Here is a 26,066-nt window from a genome sequence, read left to right as displayed (position 1 = left end):
CCGTCTTGCAGGCGCTTCAGAACCGCTTTGGAACCAAGGAAATCCCTTGGGAGATCATTCCACCAAGTGGGAACCAGCCCTGACCCTGGTTGAGGCCAGACGTACTTCTCTAGGGCCAAGGATCACCAGCCCTATTGGCTGGATGAAGTGCACTCAGGTGGTTCCTTACCTCCCCAAACCCTGCCCTTCCCAAATTCCACCCCAAAACCAGTGTTTCCCAACCCGGAACGGGCACCGCTACTCACGTAAGTATATTTCTAGTGCAATCCTGTGAAACCAAGTGACTGAGACTAGATTTATTCTGTATAAGGTTGCACTCAAGCATGAAAACCAGCCACTCAGTTCAGCATGGATCTAACGCCTCCACAAGTCTTCAACATCCAACAAAGAGTTTTAAAGGAGAGCTCCAGTTAACGGGATGATTCAGAGTTAGATTCAAGTCCAGAAGCACCTTTGAGACCAACAAGAGTTTCAAAACATAAGCATTCAAGAAGCAAAGCTCCCTTCGTCTGACAAAGGTAGAGTAAAAGTGTGCTTATGCACGAAGAAATAGTTATGTGTGCCACACATCCAATGTGAGCACATTTTAAAATAAAAACATGAACATGAGAGAAGCCATGTTGGATTAGGCCTGTCCAGCATTCTGTGTCACACAGGAGCCAAAACCCAGGGGCCATCAGGAGGTCTACCAGCAGCTTTAGTAACATAAGAGAAGCCATGTTGGATCAGGCCAAGGGCCCATTCAGTCTATCATTCCATGTCACACAGTAGCCAAATGCAGGGGCCATCAGGAGGTCCACCAGCAGCCTTAAGAATATAAGAGAGGCCATGTTGGACCAGGCCAATGGCTCATCCAGTCCAACCCTCTGTGTCACACAGTGGCCAAAACCCAGGGGCCATCAGGAGGTCCACCAGCAGCCTTAAGAACACAAGAGAAGCCATGTTGGATCTGGCCAATGGCCCATCCAGTCCAACCCTCTGTGTCACACAGCGGCTCAAACCCAGTTGCCATCAAGAGGTCCACCACTGGGGTCAGAACGCCAGAAGCCCTCCCTCTGTTGCCCCACCTCAAGAACCAAGAATACAATCACTGCCCTAGACCGGCTTTCATGGACTCCAGGTTTCTTGACAGCCCTCCAGGGGTTTCCCAAATGGGTGGGTTATATATATACATTTAGTTTATTAAACATTTATCATCTGATATAATCCTATATTGTCATGTCAATCTACCCCCCCCCCCCAAAAATGGCCAATGGTGGGCCTGGAGGGGGTGGGAAAAGGAGGGGCCCCGGGTGGGAAGCTATGCTTCCCAACCATATTCTGCATGATCGCCCCACTTCTTGGATTTCTCGAACCCTGAGTTCCACCTGTTAATTACTCTTTGAGAAAAGAGGTACTTCTTTCAATACGTTCTAAACCTACTGCTCATGACTGTCATGAAGCGCCCCCGAGTTCTTATACTGTGAGAAAGAGAGAAAAGCACTCCTTTCTCTACCTTCTCCGTCCCGTGCCTAATTTTGTACACCTCGCTCATATTTACCCCTCAGCTGTCATGTCCCCAGGCAATGCAGCCCGAACCTCTTTTAACTTTTCTTCATCAGGGAGCTGTCCCGTTCCCCACATGCATCACCTTATTATTATTATTATTATTATTATTATTATTATTATTATTATTATTAAATTTTAATATTTTTTACTTTTTACTTTTTACTTTTTACTTTTTATTTTTTATAATTAAATTTATTTCCCGCCATTCCGGCTCGTGGCAGGTTACAGAGGGGCCAATAACCCCCCCCCATAAAACCCCATTAAAAACTGGATGACAAAATCATAGAACACAACTGGAACAATATGGTGGCAATCCCTCGATCTCGCAACCAGCCACTAATAATGGGTGGAAAGAGGGGGCAAAAATAGCAAATGGCCTAACTGCTGCCTAACACCGGGGTGGGAGGAGCCCCAAACCGATCTTCCTTACGACCCCGGCCTCAACCATAGACTTGGCGGAAGAGCTCTGTTTTGCAGGCCCTGTGGAATGCTGGAAGCTCCCGCAGGTCCTGCAGCTCTTCCGCAAGCTCATTCCACCAGGTAGGTGGTAGACCGAGAAGGCCCTAGAAGGCCTGCATTGAATCCTAATGCGCACTGATGTGGCTTTGATGAGTAATACCAGCGGCACGGGGAGCCCGGCTGCCCTATCGGTTAAGTAACAAGGATTTCTGCGCGGTGTTGCCGAGAGAAGGCGCAAGTGCTTTTCGCTCGAAGCTCACTGTCGTTTCGAGAAGCTGTCAGGGTCAATTACAAAACCTCGCAAGCCCCGGCCATCTGACTCCCAAAGGTCCACTCTAAGAAGCTTAAAGCCCTGGCTTTAATTCTATGAATAGGCAAGAAGGTAAAACCTACCCGGGAAGGTTATTCGCGCCAGTGGTCCGAGCGGCGGAAGGAAAACAAGGTCCCTACTCCACTGTACTGGGGACCCCGCCTGGAATGAACCGAGGATCTCTCCCTGAGGATATGAAACGCCCAACAGGACAGGGAAGTATTTTCAAGGTGAGTGAGAGCAAAACTTGAACGCCTTGTCCGTTTAGCAAGGAGGCCGCCGAGTTCCGTCCTCGGGAAGAAGCTGCATAATGTCTACTAGTCAGGAACAGAAACGTCGGCCATGGCACGGAGGTGCGTAGAGTATAGCAGATCGCCTCCCTAGGACGTTCCCAGGATGCTTCTAGTCCCTTACTGATGTATAGGACTGACTTGTCCGTGTCACCGTAGTTCTTGAGATCGTCAAGGTACAGCCTTGATTCAAACCAGGAATCATTGGCCAGGGGTATGCTCACATGCTTCCACGGCACCCACCCCTTGGCATGTGATGGAACAGAGAAGGGCAATGGCCCCTTATCAATCCCTGCCCCCAGCAGCCTACATCGAAGGAGGGTTTGGTTATGCAATGGTGACAGGCCCAAGGTCAAAGAATTTGCTTCAGGGGTGAGCTGGGTTTTAAGCTGAGTGTTTGTACTCTGGCTTCTGTACCAACCTTTATCTCTGGGACAGCTTTCGGGCAAAACGGCAGCGATCTCCCATTCTCAGCGGTTTCTGACCTAAGAAATTTATTGCTTTATCTTCCAGCGGCTGACCTAAGAGAGATTGGACTTTTGCAAGCTACTGGCTCCCAATTTATGGCCTTTCAGATAGGGGCAAAGGAAGGCTGTACGTGGGACCAGCTCAGTGGTGGTGGAAAGGGCCGTTGTGTCACGGCCAATGAATGGTCAGACTAGTTCAGCAGTGGAATAGGCTGCCTAAGGGGGTGGTGAGCTCCCCCTCACTGGCAGTCTTCAAGCAAAGGTTGGATACACATTTTTCTTGGATGCTTTAGGATGCTTAGGGCTGATCCTGCGTTGAGCAGGGGGTTGGACTAGATGGCCTGTATGGCCCCTTCCAACTCTATGATTCTGTGATTCTATAAGACCCCCATAGGGTATCCAAGGCGAACGCCAAGCAGAAGCGGTTTGCCATTGCTTGCCGCTGCATAGCAACCCAATGGTCTCCCATCCAAGGACGGGCAAAGGTTGACCCCGCTTAGCTTCCAAGATCTTCCGTCATCAGGCTAATCAGTACATTGCTTCTTTAAAAGTATACCATATCATTTGTTGTGAGGATGAAACTGAGAAGGGAATTATATTGTAAGCCACTTTGGGTCTCCTCTGGGAAGAAAAGTGGGATATAAGTGCAGTGTATGATGAAATGAAATGATCAACATTCTCTGTCTCACAATACTAATAAAGCAGGGAGGGGATGGAGAGGATGGAGTAGAGTTGTTCTCTCTTGCCCCGGAGGAGAACCAATGGGATGAAATTAATGCAAAAGAAATTCCATCTAAACCTCCGGAAGAAGTTCCTGACAGTTAGAGCGGTTTCTCAGTGGAACAGGCTTCCTTGGGAGGTGGTGGGTTCTCCATCTTTGGAGATTTTTAAACAGAGGCTGGACAGCCATCTGACGGAGAGCCTGATTCTGTGAAAGCAAAGGGGTGGCAGGTTACAGTGGATGAGTGATAGGGTTGTGAGTGTCCTGCATAGTGCAGGGGGTTGGACTAGATGACCCAGGAGATCCCTTCCAACTCTGTGATTCTATGATTCTAGGTCTATTCAGAACCGTACCTAGATCTGTTCAGTGAAGCTGTCTCCTAAGATAGAGTTCTAAGGATTGCTCTGTACATACGATTGTCAGGTCCCCCGGGGGTGGCGGCTAAGGTTGCCCAATCCAGGTTGGGAAACTGGAGATTTGGGGATGGGAGCCTGCAGAGGACAGGAACCGCAGAGGGGCACAAGATCCTCTAAAGCAGGAGTGGCCAAACCGAGGCTCTCCGGATGTCCATGGACTACAATTCCCATGAGCCGCTCCTGGCAGGGGCTCGTGGTCATTGTAGTCCATAGACATCTGGAAAGCCCCAGTTTGGCCACCCCTACTCTAAAGCATCTGTTTTTTATAGGATAATTGGTTTTTGTACTCTGGAGATGAGCTGTAATTCCAGGAGGTCCCCAGGGTCCATTCTGCACATGCTGGATAATGCACTTTCAATGTAGATTTTCCTGTTCCGCATAGGAAAATCCAGCTGCGAAAAAATATTGAGAGGGCATTATCAAGCATGTGATTAATGGGACCAGGTCTCACCCAGAGGCTACCCATATAAAGAAACACCATTGGTTTCTCGTAAAAATATGCCCGAGAGCAAACGAAACCAATAGGCAAAAAGTGGTACCTTCTTGAAATGTATTAAATGCAGTGCCCGGTTTTCTATTCTCACCCAGAGGCTGGCATCCCAAACTCTACCAGAGGTATGTGAGCTGTTTTATAAAAATTCTCCCTACAGTCCTTCTAGCTCAACGCCCTCGGCTAAGGCTGCCGCGATGGTGTCCCTGTTCATCGACAAGACCCTGATCAAGAACAACTGGGACAACGACGAATTGGAGCTGGAGCATGAGCTCATCCGACTCCTGGAGAACAAGGTGATCTTGCTGTATTTTGGCGCCGGCGAATGTCCTGAGTGCCAGGAGTTTGCGCCCATCCTGAAGAAGTTTTTCGTGAGGCTCACGGACGAATTTTACGTGGAGAGGTCCGCCCAGCTGGTCCTGATCTACATATCTCTGGATGAGACGGAGGAGAAGCAAGATGACTTCCTGAGGAACATGCCCAAGAGATGGTTTTTCTTGCCCTTTCTGGATGAATTAAAAAAGTAAGAGCTTCACCACTTGCACAGAGCTCCCAACCGCCCTCCCTCTCATTCTCTGTCTGTACATGTCATTGTTGCCGGCTGAAGGCTGTGGCATTCTTGACTGAGTCAGGCCAACTCCCGTTGGGTGTCCCTCTTTTTTTCTTGCTTCCTTTCAAATGCTCCTAGCATTATGGTTCTAAGATGCCACTGAGATGGGCACAGAGCAACACCATGTCAACAATCCTATGCATTGTGTGGGAGAGAAGGACCCCCTAAGAGCATGTCCTTGTCTGTCCTTTCCATTGGATAAGCATCACCTGCCCTTTCACCCCAAGAGGATCCCAGGGAAAAGGGAATGGATAAACACCCTCTCTTTCCTGTCCCTGTCCTCTGCTTGGGCTCTACTTATCTGCTGGACGGCCTATCTCCTTATGCTTCCCGCAGGGCACAACTCTCAATGAGTTTGCTGGTTGTCCCAGGCCCCCAGGACGTTCACCTAGCCTCGACCTGGTGGAATGAACTCCCTGAGGAGTTACGGGCCCAGTCGGAACTGTGAGCTTTCCTCTCTTCCACCAGGCGTACTGTTGAGGTCATGGTGGGTCCCGGAGTCTTCACTGGTAGATCCCTTCTCATTGGTAAATCAGGACCCTCGGTCCCAACAAGAAAGAGCCTTTGGCCCCCTATAATTGGACAGAGGGAGTGGGTAGGGGAGTTAAAACTCTGAATTCGCCATCTTTTAAATGTTCATTGTTTAATATTAATTTTCAACAGGTCTTAATGGGGTTATACTGGTTTTTATCGTTTTATTGTGAACCGGCGCGAGTCTGAAGGGAACGCAGCGGTATATAAATTAAAAAAATAAATGAATAAAATAAATAAAAGTATTCCTGCCACTCTCTAGAGCTTCCTCTTTCCTTCTTGATCGTTTCCTAGGGAGCTGGAGGTACAGTTCTCCGTAAAGGACCCCCCAGTGGTGGTGGTGCTGAAGCCCAACGGAGAGGTCATCGCCGCCAACGCGGTCGAGGAGATCAAGGAGATCGGTCCGGCTTGTTTCCGGAACTGGCAAGAGGCGGCTGAACTGGTGGACAGGAACTTCCTCCTGGCGCAGGATTTCGACGACATCTCTTGGAGGAGTGTCACGGATCCCGTCCGCCGGCTCAAGTACAAGCTGAAAAAGAAGAAAAGGAAAAGGAGGAGCAACGAGGAAGATGACGAGGACGATGAAAATGAGGAGAAGTCCTCTTGACGGGTGGTTTGCTTTCACTGGAGAGTGAAGCCGACCTTCCCCAATGCAGAGATCTATGGACATCGTGTTGGGTGGAATTTGCAGTCCAAGGTGCAGGAATCGGAATTGGCCGTAGAATTCTGGCTTCCACATAGCTTCGTTTTCTTCATTTCCTTCTCCTGACAGCATGGCGTAGTGCGGCAGCTACTAATCTGGCAAGTTGGGTTGGATTCCTTGCCCCTCCACATGCATCCAGCCGGGTAGCTTTGGGCCAGTCACAGTGCTGTTAGTGCTGTTCTCACAGAGCGGTCTCTCTCAGAGCTCGCTCAGCCCCACTTCCCTCACAGGGTGTCTGTTGTGGGGAGAGGAAGGAAAGGCGATTGGAAGCCGCTTTGAGACTTCTGTGGGCAGTGAAAAGTGGGGTATAAAGACCAAGCCTTCTTCATAATCTTCAGAGTTGTGCGAAGGGGCTTTTCTGCCATCTCAATTTACTCTTCTGTAAATTCCTGATTGTTCAGGTCCATCTCTGCCATTCTGCAGGCATTGTGCTCCCCCTAGTGGTCATTCTGATATCACACCAGTTTATGTCCCACGGAAACACTGCAGTCTGAACCTTCACGGTGAGGCGTCAGGTATAACGTTGCATGATAGTGAATTGACCACTAGGAAAATCAAATGATTTTCTGAAGGGGGGGGGCTCCCCCCCAAAAGCAACAGAAACTATGGAAATAAGAATGCGGAAAAGCCCGACGTCTGGTTGAAAATTCAAGTGCATTTTCGGCACATCTTCAGCTATTGGCGTCAAAAGTGATTGATCCATTGATTGGTTTTCACTCTTTCATAGCCCACCTTCCTTCCTAATGGGGACCCAAAGCGGCTTGCTTCATTCTCTTCTCCGTTTTATCCCCACAACAGTCCTGTGAGGTAGGTTAGGCTCAGAGTGTGGCTGGCTCAAGGTCATCCATCCAGCTTCCCTGGCAGGGGTAGGATTCAAACCCAGGTCTCCCAGATATTTAATATAGATATTACCCGCTATACCATGTATGTAAAGTCTAACCAACTTTAAATGCATTCTTTCCCACTTTTTGTAATTAAACAATGGCCATGTAGGAAGAATACAACCCGGGCTGGATACACCATGCTGAAGCCCTACATCAGGGTTAACCAAACTGTGGCTCTCCAGTTTTCCATTGATCACAATTACTATTAGCCCTTACCAGTCCATGGACCTCTGGAGAGCCACAGTTTGACCACCCCTCCTCTAAGTTATGTTAAGGTTAAAGGGTACAGTACAGAGCCAGTGTAGTGTAAGGGTTAAGGGCAGCGGTCTCGAATCCAGAGAGCTAGGTTTGATTCCCTGCTCCTCCATATGCAGCTAGCTGGGTGACCTTGCACCAGTCACAGTCCCATTACAGCTGCTCTCCTAGAGCAGTTCTGTCAGAGCTCTCTCAGCCCCACCTACCTCACAGGGTGTCTGTTGTGGGGAGAGTAAGGAAAACGTGTTTATAGCCACTTTGAGACACCTTCAGGTAGTGAAAAGCAGGGTACAACAACCAACACTTATTTAAAAAATGGTAATGTCTAGTATCTTTCCTTAACTTACAGGGCCCTGAAAAAATGAGGCCCTAAATCATAGAGAGCTGCTATATTGCTTAATTTTGCACGCCACTTAAACAAGGAAATCCCTTTAACGTTTTGCCGACATTGGGCAATATGCAACCTAGTTACAACTAAGAAGTGTTGTTGCTAACTCAATAGTAGGTTTTATTTGTTCCCGGGTTATTTTACCTGTCTCTGTTTAGGAGGGGAGTCATTGCTGGACGTGGCTTCCAGTGGCTGTAAGTCAGGTTGCCAGCTCCGGGAGATTTGTGGGGTGGAGCCTGCGGGGGGAGAGGAGGGGAGGGACTTGTATAATGCCATGTAGCCCATCTCCAGCCACCACCTGGAAGTTGGCAACTCTAGATCCAAGTCAGGCTTTTCTAGCATTTGGCTCTTCCCCGTGATCAGCTGAAGAAGGGACCAAGGGAAGAAGAAACAAACATTTCCCCGTCTTCTTTATTTGTCAGGACCTTCTTCATGACTCTTCATGACTTCAGGACTGTTCTTCATGACTTCATGACTGTTCCTTATCCTCCATCACTGCAGTCTTTCTGCAATCTGGTATTCTTTGGACTTGTGTCACACCTTTGCCAACTTTGGGTTGGGAAGTTTCTGGAGATTTGCGGATGGAGTCTGGAGAGAACAGGGTTTGGCAAAGGGAAGGCCCTCAGCAGAGTTTAATGCCGTAGAGTCCAGGCCCAAAAGCGGCTTCTATAGTTTCTGTAGAAGGCCCTCAGGGAAGGCCCTCAGCAGGGCTTAATGCTGTAGACTCCAGCCCCCAAAATAGCTTCTACAGCATAGTCCAGAGAACACTCATAATTCCAGGAGATCTTCAAGTCCCAAATGGAAGAGAGCATCCCTACCCCTAACAGTACAAGCCACTTTGATATTCAACAGAAGTAGGGGCTCTTCTGTGGTGGCCTCTGTCCTTAGAGAACATCTTCTCAGTAGATGCCCACCAGATGGCTCCTCTTAGTAGAGTGTTTTGTTTTTTTTTAAGCTGTGAATCCATTGCTTTATTCTAGGCGTTTCAGGGTTAATGCAATAAAGTCTGGTTTTTCTGCAGATTTTGTAAATATTTCTGGTGCTTGATTTATTTTTGTATCCGATTATTGACTTCGCTGAGCTCGGATTATTAATACGTTGCTTGGACTTGTGATCAGCCGAAGGGCTTTGAATTCAAGTGGAAAGAAGGTCGTTTTGTAAAATAAAGTAAAAAAAAAAATGCATTGACAAGGGCAAGAAGGGGGAAAGTTAAATTGCATTCAATATGATGATCAAGAGAACAATCATCCCCTTTCGAACTTTCATCCCACATCCAGAATGTTTCCAGTAACAGGGCCTGTTCGTAGCCCCAGCAAATCAAATGGCCGCTTGGGGTACCTTTAGGCCAGTGGTTCTCAACCTTCCTAATGCCGCGACCCTTTAATACAGTTCTCCTCCTGTTGTGGTGACCCCCAACCATAAAACTGTGCCAGTGTTCTTTCACAGAAATTAAACTGAAACTGACCAGTGGCGTGAAGCTCCATTGTCCATGATTGTATATATATTGGGTTTTTTCCGGGGTTTCTCACTTCAGCTCTGCCTCTTGTCCCACCATGCCGATCTCACTCTTTCCCGCTGCTCCAGACAGATGAACGCTCTATCCCGATCTACCCTGCAAGGCTGTTGTGTGGATGCCCCCCCCCCCGGCCAAGCTGCTTGCCCTGCCGCGACCCCCGTGAAAGGGTCGTTTGATCCCTAAAGGGGTCCTGACCCCCAGGTTGAGAACCACTGCTTTAAAATGACCAACTTTGGTAGGGGGAATTACTAGAAATTTGGGGGCATAGCCTCTGGAGTGGGGAGTCTATAGGAGCCTTTGTCAACCCTTTGACTATGGATGACCCTCTGAAATCATTTTTCAGGCTTCAAGGACCCCCGGAAGTGATGTCAGCTAGCCACACCTCCCTGCCGTGCCCCGGAAGTAATGTCATCTGAAGTGACATCACCACTCACGTTAACAGGCAGGCTCAACGCGGACTGAGTGGGGGAGGGAGACAGGAAGCGGCTTAAGATGGGAGTAGGCCTGCAGGATCCACCCCCTACCAGGCACAGAAACAACAAGAGAACTCATTCATGTTCGGGAGGAATGGAATCAGCCAGTTTCCTAGCTTGAGGCCAAGTCCATTGAGGCAGGAGGGGAAAGTCTGCAGGTCACCTCTAGAGCTCCTGCGGACCCCCAGGGGACTATGGACCCCTAGCTGGGAATCCCTGATCTATGTTATACCACAGACTCCACATTCCAAAGCTGCCATTTTCCTCCAGGGGAACCACTCCGAAGATCAGTCATGTTTCCAGAAAAACTCTAGTCCTCACCTTGGTAACCTGGATGTCACAATAAGGCAAGAATTCCAATCCATCACTGGGCATCACCTGGCCCTCAGCTGTTAGAGAGAGAGCTACCGGAGGAAGAGAAGGAGCTGGGTTTGACATCCAGTGGGACCTCTTGGTCCAAGGTGAGCCTCGAAGCAAAGGTCGCCTACCTTTCCGAGTTTACGGGCACCTATAGAATTCTAACTGAACATGATGGGCACAATGGTGGCTGATGCAATACCCACAAATATGGGATAACGCATTTTTGCGGCTGGATTTGTAGGAACAGGAAAATCTAGGGCATTTCTGCACATCACAAAAAATAGTGTTACACCAGCTGTATGGTGTAGTGCTAAACATTATTACGCCTCCAAGCCTTTCCTCATCTTTTTGCTGTGTCGCTTTTCATCTGCTGCCTTTTCATGTGTCTCACCTTCCACAAGTGCTGCTGGAAATGGCGTAAGAGAGCAACGCGCTTTACACGCAACTCTCTTCGGCCTGTCAATCAATCCAGGCAGCCAATCCCCTTTCTCCATGTTTTAAAGGTCCCACAATGCCCGTTAATTTTTAAAAAATTAATAGTTCTCTGCTTAAATGCCTATTTGCATATAGCTTAAAAAATTAATCTCGTTCCTGATTTTTTTTTGGGGGGGGGGGGACTTTAGAGAGGCATGCTTTGTGTTACAAATGTGGGGAAAAATTATTTTATTTCTGGCATCGCCTGCATGTTTGTCCGCCTATTCATTGCTCCAGGATGTTAGCCATTTAAAAAAGGAAATTTCTGTCCCTCTGAACAAGGGAGAGGGAGGCAGGTGCGAGGGTGAAACGAGGCAGACGCCTTTAGTGTGATGGAGGCTCCATACCTTCCCTCTGCTGGTTGCCTGCTGTTTGCTCTCCTGTAGCTCACACTAAATAGGTTGGGAAATCCACTTTATGTGATTCCCCAACTAGCGCTTTAAATTGGAGGATGTAGCCGGCCGGCTACTGCCCAGACACTGGATGTTGGCGACATCATATGGAGGGGCCAGAATATAATGACTATGTAAGGTAAGCATTTCACTACATTTAAAGGGTGCGGAAATGCCCTTATAGTGTACTGACCGTGTCTTATCCAACATGTGCGACAACAGAATGGCTTCCATGGCTTACCCTCAGTCACGCAATGAATACCTTTGTGCCCCTCAGACAGAGGTAGGGAAAAGTGGCATATAAGAACCAACTCTTCTTCTTCAGTGATATCAAGGCTCTCTTAGCCTCACCCACCTCACAGAGTGTCTATTGTGGGGAGAGGGAAGGGAAGGTGATTGTAAGCCGCTTTGAGACTCCTTTGGGTAGAGAAAAGCGACATATAAAAACCAACTCTTTGAGACTCCTTCAGGCACTAAAAAGCACGGTATAAAAAACACCTCTTCTTTGTTTTCTTTAATTCAACTGTAAGCCGCTTTGAGACTCCTTCAGGTAGAGAAAAGCGGCATATAAGAACTAGCCCTTCTTCTTCAGTAATCTCAGGGCTCTCTCAGCCTCACCTTCCTCACAGGGTGTCTGTTATAGGGAGAGGAAAGGGAAGGTGATTGTAAGCCGCTTTGAGCCTCCTTTGGGTAGAAAAAAGCGGCATATCAGTATCAACCTTCTTCTTCTAAGTTTCTCAGGTTCAGGAGCTTCGCCTAGCAACGATGGAATAATACCAGGCATGCTAGTTTCGTGATCTGAGCTTCCATGGAAAGAGGGTCATCAAAGATCACCCCCAAGTTTCCAAATATGTCCTGCCTTTTGAAGCGTACAGGATCGCTCTAAAGTCGGCTGCCACTTGATGGCGCTTTCCACCACTGGAATCAACAGGAGGGAGATTTGTGCTAAAGAGCACCCCCCATACACACACACCCATATCTGATTTTGGCTTACTAAGAAGATTTCTTCTACTGCTGTTAAAAACAAAGGAAACCTCCTGTGCGGAAACATCAATTTGCACATTAATCAAACACATGCCCAAACATGAGCGGGAGGAACAACAAAACCAGAGACCCTACGGCCTTGCTCCATCTTTCTCCTTCCAAAAACATGCCTTGATGTTGTCTCGCAGCCTGACTACATGCTATATTGTCCTTGGGTCCATCCTTAGAGACTGTCAAGCAGACATGATCTGGATGTTCCTGGGTAAAAAATAGGATGTCAGCCACGTTGGGAGGGCGGGGCATTTGGAGCAGGAAGCCCAGGGACTGAGGGTCTGAGCATTCCCCTCCATACCATTTTCTTGCCCTGGAGCCTCCAACCAGCAAATAGTGGTTTTCCTGAGCTAGGAAAAGGGAAGGAGCTTAAGACTTATTCCGCACACTCTGTGGGCCCAATCCAAATCAGGCTGTCACACACCCTGGAATTCCATTTTCCTGTCTCTCCCCCCTTCAGCCCTCCTCAAACCTGCCCGTTAACGCAGATGGTGATGTCACTTCCTGTGACATAGCACCTCCAGGGGCGTGGCAGGGAGGCATGGTCAGCTGGCATAACTTCTGGGGCTCCTTGAAGCCTTAAAAATGATCAAACGGTGACTCTAAACCTGGGGGGATACGAAGACAATATTCTTTTTCCTCTGCCTGGGGAAATGTTTTTTCTGAACTTTTCCTCTGCCTCAGGAAAAGTTTAACTGGCTAAATCCCTTCCTGTAAACCGGTTGTTAAAGGGGACTTGGCTTTGAACTGGAAACCCCTGAAAAGCTGGGTCAAACCCTCAGGTAGGAAACAGTTAATAAGACAGAGGGAAGTCGGAGAACTGACTCGGGAAGCCTCTGATTTCATCACTCCTGCCAAAGGAATGTGGAAGATCCACAGTGCCTCATGCTGCTGTCCGTAACCAGAATGGCTCATCTCTCTGTTCCCCGCTGACAGGCAAAATGTTCCTGCGCTTCCAAGTCTAGTAACCGTGGAGGGGATTTGAACAGAGGGAGTGTTGAGTGAACCTGTCTGAATCTCGGAGGCACCGTTTCCGCGGAGAGAAGGTAAAGATTCAGTTCCCCCTGGGTGACCGGCAACAACATGACAGCTTGTCTCTGAAGCCCTGATTTCTCAATCAAGGGCACACCTCAGCTCAAGAACCTTTGACGGATTTCAGGACTAAGGAAGGAGCTTTTAACTGTCTCCATTTTTCAAAGGTGCATGTTTTCGTGTACGTCTCTCTCTCTGGGTTTCGGAAATGTGGGGTCTTCCATAGTGCCAGATCTCCATCGATCAAATTGTCTATTTTGTGCGAGGCCTCTGGATTCGCCGTCCTGCCCTGACGCTTGATTCTGGACTCCTGTGTTTCTGCAGGATCTGAGGTGTCTTGAGGTCTGGCCCAAGCCATGAATTCTAGACCACCTCCCTTGATGGGATGGGATTTATTGGGAGAGGTTGGAAAGCGACAAAGATGGGACTTCTTCAGAACCTGAGGAGAACGCGCTAGGCGACGCCATGCTGAAGCCACGGCTACTCAACAGGGAAATCATAGGCGTGTTGAATCCCCTAGGTAGCCGAAGGAAAACGAACAGTAGGGAATTCTCAAAGGCGGAAAGGCGGTGAATCCAATTTGGGATTTGGACGCTGGCTACTGGGGTCTGAACATGAACCAGGATGGAGGCCACGCTGTCCCCATCTCTGACGTCAGGCCGTTGCTCATGGGCAATGGGTTCCCAGCCAACGATTCGGGCTTTTTGAGTGCTGTTTGGGCTTCGGTGCAGAATTCGGCCTCTGGGGAGGCCGCTGCTTGTGTTATGCTTGGCCCATACCAACTCCCTCAAGTCACCAAGTACCTGAGGGACATTGATGGGAAGTTCCAGAGTTTCCGGAAACTGTTCCAGCGAGATGGTAAGTATTCACACTTTGACTTAGTGTTTCCTCCACAGAGGTCAGAGGGTATTGTGGTGCCATGGCAACCTGGTCAGGTGGGCTGTACCAGGGGTTCTGCGAGAGCTCCCCAGGGGTTCCGCGGCCTTTCCCAGAAGTCCAGATGGCCGCTGACATCACTAGACGTCACTGGAGCCCACTTCCGTTGTTGCTCTACAGCAGGGGTGGCCAAACTATGACCCTCCAGATTTCTGTGGACTACAATTCCCAAGAGCCTCTGCCAGGTAGAGGCGGAAGGGAATTGTAGTCCATGGACATCTGGAGTGCCACAGTTTGGCCACCCCGGTCTCTTTCTCCACGGTGGAAACAGTAAATGATCAATTGATCGATTGATTGATTGGTTGGCTGGCTGGCTGACTGGCTCCTGCATCTTACTTCTGTGCCCACATCTCTGAAGGGCCATTTTACCACTTCTGGGGTCCCCCGAGGCCTGAGAAAATATTTAAGGGGTTCCTCCATGGTCAAAAGCTTGAAAAGGACTGAGTTATACTGTATCAAGAAGCAAGGACTTACCCAAAGTGAGTTTCCAGAAAATGAACAGGGGTTTGAATTCATGGCAAGGTAGGGACGTTTCCCTTCTCAAGACCCCCCCGTGGTAACTGCTGGGCCATACTAGCTGTCTGACTAAAACCAAGCACACACATTTATTTGCCTCCCAGAATCTCGATCCAAACGGGGGACAGGAATTAGTTGGAGAAATTATCTGCATGTATTAATATTGATTCGGATCGGTTGCCTGCCTGCCTGCCTGCCTTTCTTCAGAAGAATCCGGGCAGGTAATGACACGTTCAACCACACCCATCCCATTAAAACAAAAAGTCCGGTAAAATGTAACTGTCACAGCCAACACAGAGAAGTGGGTTTAGGGTTGACAATGCCAGGTTAGAAAATTCCTGGAGATTGGGGTGGGGTAAATACGAGGGAGGACAAGTATGGGAAGAGGAGGGACCTCAGAAAATCCACCCTCCAAAGCAGCCATTGTCTCCAGAGGAACTGAGCTCTGTCATACGGACATTGGTTGTAATTCCAGGAGATCTCTAGGCCTGTCCTGGAGGTTGGGAACCCTCAGTTCACGTAGGAAAATGGAAATCAATGAGTTTAACTGACAGTTGATTGCAGCTGGTTAACATACCCACTCACCGTTTTCTAATGGCTGGGTCATGACCTCCACGAACCAGGAAATAGGAGTGTCGCCTGTGGGTGTTACGAAATATCCATGTTTCGGGTGCACTAAACATGAGAAGTGGGAGGAAAGGCAGCGGGGTGTAGGCCAGGAGTAACCAAACGGTTGCTCTCCAGATGTCCATGGTCTATAATTACCATGTTCCCCTGAAGGCACATAGTCATGGAAGTCCATGAACTTCTGAAGAGCCACCATTTGGCCATTCCTGGTATAGGCTAATCTCCTCACACGTCAGAAGCAAAGCCAGGTTGGTACTTGGAAGGGAGTCTTCTAAGAGTTGGATGTTGAGAGCTTCTGGCTCTATGATCCAGTTAAGTGCTTAACTGAGAGCCAGCTTGGTGTCGTGGTTAGGAGTGCGGACTTCTAATCTGGCAAGCCAGGTTCGATTCTGTGCTTCCCCACATGCAGCCAGCTGGGTGACCTTGGGCTCACTACAATACTGATAAAGCTGTTCTGACCTAGCAGGAATATCAGGGCTCTCTCAGCCTAGTACCCTCACAGGGTGTCTGTTGTGGGGAGAGGAAGGGAAGGTGAGTGTCAGCCGCTTTGAGACTCCTTCGGGTAGAGAAAAGCAGCATATAAGAACCAACTCTTCTTCTTCAGTAATCTCAGAGCTCTCTCAGCCTTACCCACCTCGCAGGGTGTCTGTTGTGGGGGAGAGGAAATGGAAGGTGAATATAAGGCACTTTGAGACTCCGGGTAGAGAAAGTGGCATATAAGAACCAACTTTTTATGCCCTGCTTTTCACTACCTGAAGGAGTCTCAGAGCGGGTTGCAAACACCTTTCCCTTCCTCTCCCCACAGCAGATACCCTTTGAGGGAGATGGGATTGAGAGAGCTCTGTGACTAGCTCAAGGTCACCCAGCTGGCTGCATGTGGAAGAGGAGTGGGGAAACAAATCAGATTCTCCAGACTAGAGTCTGCAACTCATAACCACTACACCATGGTGGCAATAGCAAACACCCCCAGCCTCTCACTTGACCTGAAAGCCCCTTGCTGGGGTCACCAAAAGGCGGTTGCAACTTGATGGCACTTGGCCACAAAAAAAGAGAAACTGGAAATGTTCTGCAAGGTAGGAAGTAGCCCCAAAGGCACAGAAGAAACAGAAGAAGAGATGGGCTTTATTCCCCACTTTTCACTACCTGGAGGAGTCCCAAAGCGGCTTACAAATCCCTTTCCCTTCCTCTGAGGTGGGAGGTTGAGAGAGCTCTGACAGCTCTATGACCAATGCAATATGACGTGATATTACTGATTGTTCTTAGCCTCTTGAAACGGGCAACTGGACTGATAAAGCTGTTCGGACCGAGCAGGAATATCAGGGCTCTCCCGGCCTCACCTTGTTGTGGGGAGAGGAAAGGGAAGGCGATTGTAAGCCACTCTGAGCTTCCTTCCGGTATGGAAAAGCGCCATATAAGTGCCAACTCTTCTTCTCCTACAAATGATAATTTAGGAACACATGACCGTCTTTCTCTTTTAAAAGGGAAATGTGTACAACTGGCCATATGTCACATCCAAATACTTTTTTGGGCAAAGACCAAAGAGAAGTATCTTGTGAATTCCCTATTAGAAAGGCAGAAACATGGCTTTCCTTTAGGCCTCTGAGAAGAATATGAGAAATGGTCACCAGCAGGTGGCACTCACAAATAAATAAATTTGTTCCTGGCGGTTCCCTGACACAATTTACATTATAGGAGAGTCCTTTTGCATTAAACATACATGCCCCCAAACTGATCCACCTAAACGTGGAGGCACAGAGCATGGGTCCTTAACCAGTGGCATGCGTATCACTGGTGAGATACAGACATAGTCCGGATAGGATATAGAGTTTCCATTACAGTGCCCAACCGTTCGCTCTCCCTCCATCCCAACAATACTACAGCAATTTATTTTTATTTCTGTGCTTTACAGTTACTGTAGCAGTAAAAATTTTACTCCACAGCGTTATTAGAATTTTCACTGACTACTGGAGGTATTGTTTGTACTTGTGTTTGAAAGCCATGGCAATAGAATTGACTCCCGACAGAAGTGTTGCAACGTTTATGGCCTACAGTCAATGATAAAATAGTCTGACAGGATGCCCGTAAACGTGTAAGTATCCACCTTGAAACAAGTTGCGGGTTGAGAGCCGAGCTGGTCTGTAGCGGAAGAACAACATTCCCCAGGATATAAGCTTTCGTGAGTCAAAGCATAGAGTTGGAAGGGACCTCCAAGGTCATCTAGTCCAACCCCCTGCACTGTGCAGGACACTCACAACCCTCTTGCTCATCCACTGTCACCTGCCACCCCCCTTGAACCTTCACAGAATCCGCCTCTCCGTCAGATGGCTCTCCAGCCTCTGTTTAAAAATCTCCAAAGATGGGGAACCCACCCCCTCCCAAGGAAGCCCACATGGCTACCCACTTGAATTTATATCTCCAGATTATAAAGATCAACTCCCCTGGAGAAAATGGATGCTTTGGACTTCAAGGGTGATACCTTTCCCTCTAGAAAACCCTCCATTGCTAGCTTCCGCCTCCAAATTTCCAGGGATTTCCCAAAGTGGATTTGGTAACTCTACTATATAGGAAGTGTGTCTACACCGCCTGAGTCCGGAAAATCTGTAAAAGGCAACAGAATGGGCCTTAATGTCCTTCCACCACATACCGACTAGCACATCATGGTTCCCTATAATGTTGTTTGCAGGTGATGTCTGTCCCCACCCTGTTGAAGTCAAACTGGCTCACCTGCTCCAAGCGGTCTCGTCCTTTCTGAGCGAATACCCGGCCATGAATTGTGAAGCCATCCAGCCCGCCATGGCTACCCTCATTTCCTGCGTGAACGGTAAGTGCCTAACCTCAACTGTTGATTGTAACCCAATTTATTCTGACACAAAGACCTTTAGAAAAACAATTTTGGAAGATGTTCGGACCGGCGAAACCTTCCCAGATGAGCTTTGATATAGCTGCCGGTAAAAACTGCAAGGTGAACAAACCGGTCAGTCCTAGAGGAGATCAGCCCTGCCTGCTCCTTAGAAGGCCAGATCCTGAAGATGAAACTCAAATACTTTGGCCACCTCATGAGAAGGAAGGACTCCATGGAGAAGAGCCTAATGTTGGGGGCGATTGAGGGCAAAAGAAGAAGGGGGCGACAGAGAATGAGGCGGCTGGACGGAGTCACTGAAGCAGTAGGTGCAAACTTAAATGGACTCCGGGGAATGGTAAAGGACAGGAAGGCCTGGAGGATCATTGTCCATGGGGTCACGATGGGTCAGACATGACTTCGCAGCTAACAACAACAAAAAAAAAGCTATTTTCTGGAGCTACAATTCCTTTCTTCAGAAAACGTCTATATCACAGCCGAAGAGTTGAGTAAGAGACTAGACTTTTCCTCCCTGGAGGCTCAATCCTTTCCAGACAATGGTGTGGCCATATGCAACAAAAACCCAGAGGTGGATATCGGACTAGGATCTGGTAAAACCAATCTGGTGGAAATTTGCTGGTTGATAGAGTTGCCAACCTCCAGGTGGCCAACCAATATGGTGGGAGTGTAATGGTGCATACACAACAAGCAAAAATCATTGCATATACTGGTCCGACTTGATTAAATCAAATGTACATACACGCGTTTTATAAAAATATATGTGTGTGTTCTTTTAAGAGAGTGCATGTGTAGTGCAATTTCCCCCACAACATATTATAGGTTCTCAATTGATGTCCTTACAAAGACCTGGTAGACCTCTGTTTTGTCACATCTTGCTTTCTCAGTTGGTCCACACGACCAGAAGGAGAAGTCTAAACAAGTGCCCAAAGAGGGCGTCAATAGAAGCCATGCATCAGCCTTCCTCAATTCCTTTTGCCATTGAGAAACCCTTGAAACATTCTTCAGGCTTTGAGACACCTCAGAAGTGGGGAGATCATGCAGAATACGGTTGGGAAGCAGAGCAGTGGACACGCCCACCCGGGGCCCCTCCCCTTCCCTCCCCCTCCAGGCCGATCATTGGCCATTTTGGGAGGTAGTGGGTAGATGACCACATATGGTCATATCACCTGATAGATGTTTAGCAAATTAAATATATATATATTAAAAACATATCCCAACCATTTAGGAAACCCTTCCAGGGTCATCAAGAAACCCTGAGGTTTCACGAAACCCTGGTTGAGATAGTCTGACGTACATTCCAGAAGCATTTTTCGTAATTGCAAAAGTCTACACAGCTTAAAGAAACACCTCTAACCCGGAAAATTGGGGATTGTCCACTTGGGGAGCAAGACGTGACATCAATTTTGATTTTAAAAAATTGTGTCTGTATGTTTGGGTCAATTTATACAATGATTTCGGCTTTTTGTATAACTGCCAGGTGGGAAGTATCCTGCTTTTACAGCTGTTCTCCAGATTACAGAGATCGGTTCCCCTGGAGAAAATGGCTGCTTGGGGGGGGGGGGGGTGGATTCTCTGACTTTGCACCCTGCTGAGATTACTCTCCTCCCCAGACTTCATTCCCCCTCGGAAAAAAAAAGAGAAGAAATCTCCAGGCATTTCCTAACCCCACAATAAGCAACAGTACATCTTTGTCCCCTATAACAGGGGTAGTCAACCTGTGGTCCTTCAGATGTCCATGGACTACAATTCCCATGAGCCCCTGCCAGCAAACGCTGGCACGGGCTCATGGGAATTGTAGTCCATGGACATCTGGAGGACCACAGGTTGACTACCCCTGCCCTACAGTATTGTTTGCAGGTGATGTATATCCCCACCCTGTTGAAGTTAAACTAGCTAACCTGGAATTCCCCCCTATGCACATCTCACTGGGTCGCAGTCTCCAGTCTCCACCTCAAATGTAATCCTGTTCGCCAAAGACCGCAAAAGACGGAGGACGGGTGGATTTTAGCCTGTTGGAAAAAATATTTTGGAAGGCTGTTACTGGCGAGCTTTTTTTGTTGTTGTTGTTGTGGCTTTGTAAATGCAGAAGTGGAAGCAGAACCATCTTCCTCTTCATGACTCAGTCCTTTGCTGGGTCGGTTAGCAGTTTTTCCTAACAGCAGGGCCACTCGTGTTCAGGGGCCTGTGAAGGCACACGGTAGCTTGCGTTTTCTACAGAAAACCCAAATTGGAATTCTTTCATTGAATCCTAAGAGGCTATTTTTTTACGGATATATTTGTAGAGTCTGGGGCGAAGGAGGGCAGCTGCATCCACGTGGTGTGGATTCTCTGCTTGGTTTATACCACCGCTGCAGATACAGAAGCATGCACATTGACCACAGAGCTTTCACTCTTGAGTTTTCGGTGTACTTTCTCCACCTTTTTCTTTGATTCCCCCCCCCTCCCCTTATACAGTGCTTTAAGAGACAGTGTGATGCAGTGGTGAAGGACGGCAGTCTGTAATCTGGAGAAATGGGTTTGATTCTCACTTCTTCTTCACATGCAGACAGCTGGGTGACCTTGGGCCAGTGACAGTTCTTTTAGAGCTCCCTCAGTCTCACCTGCCCCACAGGGTGTCTGTTGTGGGGAGAGGAAGGGAAGGTGATTGTAAGTCACTTTGAAATACATGAGATCGGCTGGGTGCCCTTGGGTTGGTCACAGTTCTCTCAGAGCTCTCTCAGCCTCACCTCCCTCACAGGGTATCTGTTGCGGGGACTGGAAAGGTAGGACACTGTAAGTCACTTTGAGACAGTGAAAAGCAGGGTACAAAAAACCAGCTCTTCTTCTTTGCAGTGACTTGGTTTGCCAAAGCTACTGTAGTGACTCATTTCCCACACTTCGTAGCACAGCTATGGGAAAGAATAGCTAGGAAGGCCGGGAAGAACATGGTGTGAATTGAGGACAGACCCTTCAGCCAGCCTGAAGTATTTTACAGGGGGAAGGAGTATGGCAGGCTGCAAAGAGAAAGGAGAGGTGGAAGACCTGTATTCTGAACACTGCAGTGCTCAGAACATGGGTTCTAACCACACAGCGAGCCCGTGGTCCTGTTCCCACATCCCAGGAGGTAGGGAGGGCAGAGGGGCTGGCCCTGACTTCCTCCCATCCTCCAAAAAGGCTCTTGGCACCCCTTGGCACAGACTGTCACACTTTGATGGAATGGGCTGCTTCCGTGTGGCATCAGGAGGTGCCATGCAGAGCATCAGGAGACGCCGTGCCTCAAACCCAACGATCTGGTGATTCAGGTTGCCATCTTTGCGTTGGGAGTGGAACTGGGAATGGGTGGGATTTGGGGCAGGGAGGGGCCTCACTGGAGTGTAATGCTATGGCAGGAGTAGCCAATCTGTGGCTGTCCAGATGTCCAGCTGGCAGGAGCTCATGAGAATTGTAGTCCATGGACATCTGGGAGAGCCACCATTTGGCCAACTCTGCGCTATAGCTTCAGAAGGGTAATTGTGGCAGTAGGAGCAGCTAGACATAGAACAGCTAAGAAGGGAATATTAGGATCTTGAAAGCTTATGCAACAAAACGTTATTGGTTTCATAGATGCTCCTGGACTTGAATCTCGCTCTGTCACTATAGCATTATCATGCACTGTCATTATAGCACTTTGTCACTATAGCATAATAGCAATCTGCCACTATAGCTTTATAGCGTCACTACAGCATTAGAGCGCATCACTTCAGTTAGAATCCACACCAGCCTTTTTCAACCTGTTGACCGTAGAGGAACAACTTCAGGCTTCAAGGTATCATGGAAGTGAAGTCAGCTGGCCACACGCCCTTGCCACGTTCTCCCATACACAAGTAAAAATAAAATAAAATAAAAATATGCAAATAAATATTTAAAAACAGCCCCATCTCCTCACCCCACCACACTTTGCCTCCAATGCTCTATAGACAGAAAAAAATAATTTAAAAGACAGCTATGACACCCAACAGCAGACCCACCAGGCCAACTTACCCCAGCCACAGGGGAATAAGTTGTCTTTTTGTGGCAGTGGCTACCAGCTCCTTGCGGCCACCATCTCAACCCCCCCCCATGATGCAGTACATCTGAGGGATTTCCGAGGTGCCCTGCTGTACCCCCATACACTGTTTGGGGATCCCTGATCTAAGCCGATATGTACTTTTTAAAGCGAGTACTAACAGCTGGGAACATTTATTTATTATTATATTTATATATTTTTTTATTTATTATATTTATATACCGCCCTCCCCGGGGGCTCAGGATGGAGGGGATTGTGGGTAACACTAATAATGGAAACACAAAAGTTTGTATATGAGCCATGGTGGCACAGTGCTTGGAATCCCAGACGAAGACTGAACGTCCTGGGTTCAAATCCACCCCAAATTTACTTTGTGTCAGCAGGCCCGTCATTTTATCTCGGCCTTTCTCCCGGGTTTGTTGTGAAGATAACATGAAGGCCAGGAGGTCACTGTACATCGCTCTGAGTTCTTTGGAAGGATGAACATGAAATGGATATGATTCAGCATAATTCTAGCAAGCATGCCTGCCTCGGGATGAGATCACTGGTGTTGGTGACATCTCCTTCACTGTAACTGTTTGTATTAGTCAGGGAGGGTCCCTTTTGGCTAGTTCTTGTTCCTTTCTGAATTACTCTCCCCATTGTCTTTAGGAGTTTTTGGGCGCTTGCCTTTCCCACAATGCTGTTATTGTGAGTTGTTTGAGTCTCCGTTGCACAGGTTTCAGTTTTCTGGTTATCAGGATGTTAATGCTTTCTGCAAGTGTGGACACGTCTCTAGCACTCCGTGCATACCAGTGCATGCTCAGGACAACACAGTGCCATTCCGCACCCGATAAATATAGTGAAATGCTTACCTTATGAAGACACCATATTTTTGGCATTTTGCACGACATCACCACCATCCAGCATCTGAGCAGCAAACCGGTAGCTACATCCTCCATTTTAAAGCACTAGCTGGAGAATCACATAAAGTGGATTTCCCAAATTGAAAAACACAAGCTAGAGGAGAGCAACCAGCAAGGTACACGCTAAGGAAATGTATGGAGGAGAAATAGCGCTATCTCCACCTCTAGTTCCCTCCTTCGTACCCGCCTCTCTCTTCCTTCACCAAGGGACAGGTTTTTTTTTTAAAGCAAACTGCCTGGAACAACAAATAGGTGTTCAATTGTGCAGGCAAAGCAAAAAAAAAAATTCCCCACAGTTCAAACACAAAGCATGCCTCTCTAAAGTCTCCCCTGCCCCAAATCAGGAATAAGACTAATTTTGTAAAGATTACAGACACGGGATTCCATAAGCGATGGCATTATAAAAAGCACTATGCATCTATGATTAGATGCATAAGCATTTCAATGGAGAAGTTTAACTTAAAAAAAATTAGCTGTGACTGCAGGCCTTTTAAAGCATGGAGAAAGGGGATTGGCCGCCTGGCTTGAGTGACAGGCGGAAGAGAGTCGTGTGTAAAGCACGTTGCTCTCTTCCGCCATTTCAAGCAGGCATGGAACAAGCCCTATGAAGATAGGTTGAGGGACTTGGGAATGTTCAGCCTGGAGAAAAGGAGATTGAGAGGGGACATGATAGCCCTCTTTAAGTATTTGAAAGGTTGTCACTTGGAGGAGGGCAGGATGCTGTTCCCTTTGACTGCAGAGGAAAGGACACATAGTAATGGGTTTAAACTACAATGATATAGGCTAGATATCAGGAAAAAATGTTCACAGTCAGAGTAGTTCAGCAGTGGAATAGGCTGCCTAAGGAGGTGGTGAGCTCCCCTTCACTGGCAGTCTTCAAGCAAAAGTTGGATACACACTTTTCTTGGATGCTTTAGGATGCTTTGGGCTGATCCTGCGTTGAGCAGGGGGTTGGACTAGATGGCCTGTATGGCCCCTTCCAACTCTATGAGTCTATGATTCTATGCAGAGTGCAATGAGTGCAAGAAAGCAGCAGACGAAAACAAGAGAGCCAGAAGGTGAGGAATGGCCAGAGGTGTGATTATTTTTAGCGCTACATCATTTTGCTGGCGTAACACTATTTTTAAAAAACGTGCAGAATCTCCCACAATGCCATGCTTTCTTTCCTCCCCATGATGGCTTCTCCAGAGAATAAAGGTCATAGAATGTGTTGTAGTCACTGTTCACCAATATCAGAAGTACAACCAGACAACAAGATTGTTGTGTCACCCCATCCATGTCATCAATCAGTGGGCCACTCCTGTGTTATTTCTCCACCGGCCCATTGGCCTTCTTCTGCCCACCCCCCTCGCTCCTTGGTTTCTTTGCTCTCCTGGCAGTATTGTTTATGGTTTGCCATCTTCTGCCTAGACCTGTGCCGTGTCTGAAATAAGGCGGATGACCTTGTTGCTCTGTAACACCCAGGTGTCATACCTCTGAAATATTTTCACTTTGCTTTCCTGATTAAAAAAAAGCCTTTTCTGTGGAAATGCATTTTGGCATGCAAATACCAAATGAAGGGGGCTTGGGTTAAGGTGATTTGCATCCTGGCTTTGCCATTAAATCTTGACTTTAGCAATATATCCCTGTATGGCTGAAAGCCCATATTTGATCTCCGGAATCATAACAAAACAGCTTAAGGACTTTTCTCAAGAACTGCCTAGATCTGTTCTTTGTGGTTCCTTCGATGTGCATCATGGGGCCATGACACAGATGTTTAGAAAAGAGCCAGAATCCACTAAAAGCCTGATAAGATTGGAGGCAGGGAATCAGCTTTCATGACTCACTACTCCCTTCTTCAGCAGTGACGCATGAGACATCCTTGTAGACTTCACTTAAAGGCTGGGTCCTCAGAGAGAAGGAGAGGGAGAAGGTTGGGCAATACCTGAAGACTTTGGGAGTGGAGCTAGGAGTGGGTGGAATTTTGTCTTTAAGCAGCAGTTGGACAGAGACTGCTTATGGATGCCTCAGGCTGATCCTGCACTGAGCAGGGGGTGGAACTAGATTCTATGAGGGACCACACAGACCATGTAGTCCCATCCCCTGCTCAGTGCAGGATCAGCCTCAAGCATCCAGGAGAAGTATCTGTCCAGCCACTGCTTAGAATCATAGAACCATAGAGTTGAAAGGGGCCATACAGGACATCTAGTCCCACCCCCTGCTCAACGCAGGATCAGCCCTAAGCATCCAGGAGAAGTCTCTGTCCAGCCGCTGCTTAGAATAATAGAACCATAGAGTTGGAAAGGGCCAGACAGGCCATCTAGTCCCACCACCTGCTCAATGCAGAAAGCATCCAGGAGAAGCATCTGTCCAGCCACTGCTTGAAGACTAACAGTGAGGGGAAGCTCCCCACCACCTTAGGCAGTCGATTCCACTGCTGAACTACTTTGTTTGCAAGGCCTGAGTGAGGCTGTAAAGGCAGGGCATTCTGAAGGTCATTAATTCATAGGGTCACCGTAAGTCAGAAGAGACCTGACAGCACATAACACACACAATAAATTTTTTAAAGGAAGGGACGGTTAAGGTCAACTTACTAGGCACACCCTATTTTCGAGGCCGGCGAAGGACAGTCTATTGCCGAGTAAATGAACTCGACGGAGGATGAAGAGCCTTTGGTGGGGTTTGTAATTGTGGCTGTCAGTGAACTCTGGTGTGCAAACAAGATCTATTATAAGCACGTAAAACTGGCCATTTCATCTGTAAGAACACAATCCATGTGATGCCTTTTTTTCAGGATCAGCCCAATGGACTCAAAACAGTGGGCAAGCTTTCGAGCTCAACAGAACTCTTCACTGTCATGAACGT

The 26,066-nt window shown here is 47.9% G+C and overlaps 3 protein-coding genes across 8 annotated transcripts in view; 2 read left to right on the top strand and 1 right to left on the bottom strand.

The window, feature by feature from the left end:
* Positions 1-2,423, bottom strand: part of SLC27A1 (solute carrier family 27 member 1) — a 59,061-nt gene extending 56,638 nt beyond the window's left edge. The window contains exon 1 of the mRNA XM_077329344.1: positions 2,401-2,423. The gene's annotated coding sequence lies outside the window, so the exon portion shown is untranslated. The remainder of the gene's footprint in view (positions 1-2,400) is intronic.
* On the top strand, positions 2,416-8,296 carry NXNL1 (nucleoredoxin like 1). Its single transcript, XM_077329348.1, has 3 exons — positions 2,416-2,547; positions 4,862-5,224; positions 6,137-8,296. Exons 2-3 carry the CDS (start codon positions 4,899-4,901, stop codon positions 6,447-6,449), a joined length of 639 nt encoding a protein of 212 aa, XP_077185463.1. The 5' UTR covers positions 2,416-2,547; positions 4,862-4,898; the 3' UTR covers positions 6,450-8,296.
* Positions 8,297-13,187: 4,891 nt separating this feature from the next.
* Positions 13,188-26,066, top strand: part of GMIP (GEM interacting protein) — a 56,890-nt gene continuing 44,011 nt past the window's right edge. For all 6 annotated transcript variants that reach the window (XM_077329337.1, XM_077329336.1, XM_077329335.1 and 3 more), the window contains exons 1-2: positions 13,188-14,212; positions 18,117-18,254. In XM_077329337.1, the coding sequence (XP_077185452.1) occupies positions 13,969-14,212; positions 18,117-18,254 (382 nt within the window). In that variant the 5' untranslated portion in view covers positions 13,188-13,968. The remainder of the gene's footprint in view (positions 14,213-18,116; positions 18,255-26,066) is intronic.

The sequence above is a fragment of the Paroedura picta genome, chromosome 3, assembly GCF_049243985.1.
Source record: "Paroedura picta isolate Pp20150507F chromosome 3, Ppicta_v3.0, whole genome shotgun sequence".
In the NCBI taxonomy this organism is placed as follows: domain Eukaryota; kingdom Metazoa; phylum Chordata; class Lepidosauria; order Squamata; family Gekkonidae; genus Paroedura; species Paroedura picta.
This window is presented reverse-complemented; position numbering and strand designations above follow the sequence as displayed.

What these genes read in the sequence shown, in the direction of transcription:
- NXNL1 (XM_077329348.1), top strand. Translation starts at nt 4,899, where the DNA reads ATGGTGTCCCTGTTCATCGACAAGACCCTGATCAAGAACAACTGGGAC. An exon ending in TTTCTGGATGAATTAAAAAA is followed by an intron (nt 5,225 to 6,136) that starts GTAAGAGCTTCA and finishes ATCGTTTCCTAG; the next exon opens with GGAGCTGGAGGTACAGTTCT.